Raw genomic sequence first — 4,924 nt, 5'->3', positions numbered from 1 at the left:
AGATGAGAAACGGTGTACTATAGTTGCCTATGTTATGCATCTGTAGCATTACTATGTATTGTTGTCTCTGCCTTCTTGCTCTRTGTGCTGTTGCCTGTGGCCAATAATGAATGTACCATGTTTTGTGCTTCTGCCATGRTATGCTGCTGTCATGTTGTGTTGCTACCATGTTGTRGTCATGTGTTGCTTCCATGATATGTTGTTGTCTWAGGTCTCTCTTTGTGTAGTGTTGTGGTGTCTCTCTTGTCGTGATGTGTGTTTTGTCCTATARTTATATTTATCACCGCAGGAGGCCTTTTGCCTTTTGGTTGGCCTTCATTGTAAATAAGAATTTCTGACTTGCCAAGTTAAATAAAGGTTAAATATTTAGTTATCTTTTTTTTAAATTTTAATCCTGGCTGTGTGTGCTATAGTGTGCGTGGTGCTGGAGCCTCGTGTGTAAATCAACATCCCCTCATCATCCTCATTGACCCTTCATAGTGGCACAGATGAGGAGGTGATTCCAAAAATGTCACGTGATATTTCCATAGCGAGATCATTAGTCAAAMACTCCAAAAACTCGATGCCTCTCATTTTACAAGTGAAATATTTCGTTGTAACCCAGTTGTTACCCAGTAGCCCCATACATGGCTATGGAACGAGCGATGAGGGAATAGAACTGCTGTTGGGATAGTGTGAAACATTGCGGAAGTCCTTTTTTTAATGGGGAACAACGCGCGCACTTCCTGTACAGTTGGTTTTTAGGACTACTAAACCCAAAACAWCGCTGTTGGCTACTGAGGTGTGTTTGCCATTTAACACAGATTGGTTACATTGTATCGCTTGAAGCGTGGTTTTAAGGACACGCTGTGTTTTGAACTGGAAACTTTTCACCGGAAAGAAGAAGAAGTGAAAGTTTGTAGCCGTGAAGGGTTTTGCTGAGCTGGTTCGAGTTAACATGCACATGGTGTGTGGGATGTCGCTGTACCGTCATTAGAACGACTACAAAGAGAAAAAGGGAATTCGTCACAGTAGTGCATTATCGCCAAACTAAAACACGCCACACACACTCCGTTAAGGCTAGCTACTCTACTGAGGACTTCGGGATGGAACGACTTCGCAAACTTAGTTTATCTTTGGCTTTGWTCCTGCCTTGTTTACAATGGACAACTTGTTTCAATCTGGATATTGACAAGCCCTATGTTTTCTCTGGACCWGAAGGAAGTTATTTTGGATTTTCAGTGGATTTCTTCCAGCCAGATGCCAAGCAGTAAGACCGAGTTATATATAATAATGTTTGGGATGTCAGGTTTTTTTAGAACTAAATGTTTTCCACTTTTATTTAGTTTATTGAATGACGTAGAATTATGCTATTTGAAATACAATACATACTTTTGTATATTTTCTATATAATATGTACGTGGACACCACTWCAKATGAGTGGATTAGGGTATCTCAGGCACACTCGTTGCTGACAGGTGTATTGTAATAATGATTGGTGCTAAATCCGGAGAAATTTCGGACAATGTAATAAAAAAAAAAACGTTGGTCACTAAATCCGGCTAGCAGCTAGAAGGACCACGTTCAAACAGTTGTCTGGTATCAATCCTTCTGAGTGGTGTCCAGCTGTGGCTTCCCTCACACGTATATACTTAACAATGGTTGGCTGGCGTTGATATGCCTTACCTGTCTGAGCGGTTGGCTGGTATGCCCTCACCTGTCTGAGCGGTTGGCTGTATGCCCTCACCTGTCTGATGCGGTTCTGTGCTGGTATGCCCTGACCATAATGAACGGTGGGCTGTGAATTCCCTCACGCTATATACTTTAACACACGGTTGGCTGTGGGCCTCACACATCTGAGCGGTCGGGCTGTGAATTCCCTCAGCGCTATATACTTAACAAGCGGTTGGCTGGTATGCCTCACCCGTCTTGAGCGGTCGGCTGTGAATTCCCTCACACGCTATATACTTAACAACGGTTGGCTGGTTACCCCTCACCCGTCTGAACGGTGGTGTGAATTCCCTCACGCTATATACTTAACAACGGTTGGCTGGTATCCTCACCTGTCTGAGCGGTTTGGCTGTGAATTCCCTCACACGCTTATACTTAACAACGGTTGGCTGGTATACCCTCACCGTCTGAACGGTCGGCTGTGAATTCCTCCGCTATATACTTAACAACGGTTGGCTGGTATACCTCACCCAGTCTGAACGGTCGGCTGTGAATTCCCTCACACGCTATATACTTAACAACGGTTGGCTGGTAGTCCTCACCTGTCTGAGCGGTTCGGCTGTGAATTCCCTCACGCTATATCTTAACAACGGTTGGCTGGTATGCCCTCACCCGTCTGACGGTTCGCTGTGAATTCCCTCACGCTATATACTTAACAACGGTTGGCTGGCATACCCTCACCCGTCTGAGCGGTCGGCTGTGAATTCCCTCACGCTATATACTTAACAACGGTTGGCTGGTATAGCCCTCACCCGTCTGAGCGTCGGCTGTATTCCCTCACACGCTATATACTTAACAACGGTTGGCTGGTATACCTCACCCGTCTGAACGGTCGGCTGTGAATTCCCTCACGCTATATACTTAACAACGGTTGGCTGGTATACCCTCACCCGTCTGAACGGTCGGCTGTGAATTCCCTCACGCTATATACTTAACACGGTTGGCTTTGGGGTTTACCCTCACCCGTCTGAAACGGTCGGCTGTGGAAATTCCCTCACGCTATATACTTATAACTGATTGGTCTGGTTCTGTCCTCTYTAGTGCTGTCCTGTTAGAACATGATGTRGAGGCCCATCACTGTACTCTTGATAGTCACCACACAGACACAGCTGTTTCCATTTGAGGAAGTTTATATGATTGTTGGTAAATCTGAATGAATCATATTGTTGTGGTTATTTCGATTCACGCACAACATTCACACATTTTGTGTTACTATCGGCAATAAAAAGTCGGTCCATGCAGAAATCTGTGCCTGCACAGAGCCCTGACCTCAACCCCATAAAACAAATTGMGGATGAATTGGAACGCCGACTGCGAGCCWGGCCTAATCGCCAAACATCAGTGCCCGACCTCASTAATGCTCTTGTTGCTGAATGGAAGCAAGTCCCCWCAGCAATGTTCCAYCATCTAGTGGAAAGCCTCCCCAGAAGAGTGGAGGCTATTATAGCAYCAAAGGGSGGACCAACTCCATATTAATGCCCATGATTTTGGAATGAGATGTTCGACGAGCAGGTGTCCACATACTTTTGGTCATGTAGAGTATCTATTCTGTTCATCATGTGACAGTCTTGTTGTGACCCTAGTAGGCTACCGTAGAAGAGGAAGTCAGGTGGTGCATGMTTTCTTGTATTTACACTAAAAGCACATTTCTCTTCTTCAGGTCAAACATTCTTATAGGAGCTCCCAAAGCCAACACCTCCTCASCTTCCACCGTGGTGGAGCGAGGGGCAGTCTATACCTGCCCGTGGCAGAAGAGTAGTGACTGTACCCAAGTACAGTTTGACAATACTGGTGAGTACAGAAGGTCTGTTACTTTTAGTATCCTGTTCATTGATTTCTGACATTGCCTGGTATCTACATCTGCATTGTATCAAACAGGGAGGGAAACACTATGAATTGATATCCAAGGTGAAGGTCAATAGACTCAGTCAAGGGTCATATCCATCAGTGTGGGATTTGGACATTTCATCAAATGTAATGTCAATCAGATATGTGTCCTTCCATAGGAGTTGAGTAAACACAGGCAAATGTTCTCTCATGTTAGGACTCATCCAGGAATGTAGGACGCCTATATTGGAGATGTGCCGACATGCTCAATGTTAAGTTTGAGAGAGACAGAGAGACAGAACTACGTAGGGGGGGGGGGTGATAGACAGAAAGAACCCCATCACCTTTAAAGGACTGTCTGCTCTGCAGAGTAACAGAGGACATTAGTCATTTCCCTTGTTGATTCATCCAGTACAGACAGAAATATGTGTCAAGGCGTTTTAGTAATATCTACACTACGGCACTTCCCTGCGTTTTTAGGAGTTTGATTGACCCAGCACAAACTAACAAAAACACAATGCAAAACCAAGCCCCATCAATGACAAACGCTCATTCAGACAGCCACTGTAATTAAGCTATTTTGGGGGACATAAGGCTATATTGCAATTTATTCTGTCCCAGATCTCATTGACATTCTGTGTCTGTAAGAGCTCAGAGGTAGGCAGACCAAAGTTAGACTAAGGGCTCGTTCTCAATGGCACCCTATTCCCTATATAGTGCATCTAAGAGCGTTGGTCAAAATAAGTGCACTATGTAGGGAATAGGGTGCCATTTAGGATGCACTGTAAGGGGTACAATGAGCCAAAGATCCTCTCTGGAACCCGAACACAACTATGTGGATGATCTCCCTCCCCATCCAAACCAATGACCTCCCTCTCTCTCTGGGCTCCAATCCCCATCCAAACCAATGGCCTCCCTCTCTCTCTGGCTCCAATCCCCATCCAAACCAATGGCCTCTCTCTCTCTGGGCTCCAATCCCCATCCAAACCAATGGCCTCTCTCTCTCTCTGGGCTCCAATCCCCATCCAAACCAATGACCTCTCTCTCTCTCTGGGCTCCAAGTCCCATCCAAACCAATGGCCTCCCTCTCTCTCTGGGCTCCAATCCCCATCCAAACCAATTACCTCCCTCTCTCTCTGGGCTCCAAGTCCCCATCCAAACCAATGGCCTCCCTCTCTCTCTCTGGGCTCCAAGTCCCCATCCAACCAATGGCCTCCCTCTCTCTCTGGGCTCCAAGTCCCCATCCAAACCAATGGCCTCCCTCTCTCTCTCTGGCTCCAAGTCCCCATCCAAACCAATGGCCTCCCTCTCTCTCTGGGCTCCAATCCCCATTCAAACCAATGGCTCCCTCTCTACCTCCTGTGCTATTTACACCGTTCTCTATCAA

General features: G+C 46.0%; 1 protein-coding gene across 1 annotated transcript in view; it reads left to right on the top strand.

Annotated features, from left to right (window-relative positions):
- The first annotated feature begins 583 nt into the window (after window positions 1-583).
- LOC112072147 (integrin alpha-8-like) overlaps window positions 584-4,924 on the top strand; it is a 48,300-nt gene continuing 43,959 nt past the window's right edge. The window contains exons 1-2 of the mRNA XM_070439671.1: window positions 584-1,249; window positions 3,371-3,501. Of these exons, the coding sequence (XP_070295772.1) occupies window positions 1,086-1,249; window positions 3,371-3,501 (295 nt within the window). The 5' untranslated portion in view covers window positions 584-1,085. The remainder of the gene's footprint in view (window positions 1,250-3,370; window positions 3,502-4,924) is intronic.

This window comes from Salvelinus sp. IW2-2015, unplaced genomic scaffold (assembly GCF_002910315.2).
Source record: "Salvelinus sp. IW2-2015 unplaced genomic scaffold, ASM291031v2 Un_scaffold1834, whole genome shotgun sequence".
Classification (NCBI taxonomy): domain Eukaryota; kingdom Metazoa; phylum Chordata; class Actinopteri; order Salmoniformes; family Salmonidae; genus Salvelinus; species Salvelinus sp. IW2-2015.
Note: the sequence above shows the minus strand (reverse complement) of the source record. Positions and strands in the feature narration are given on the sequence as shown.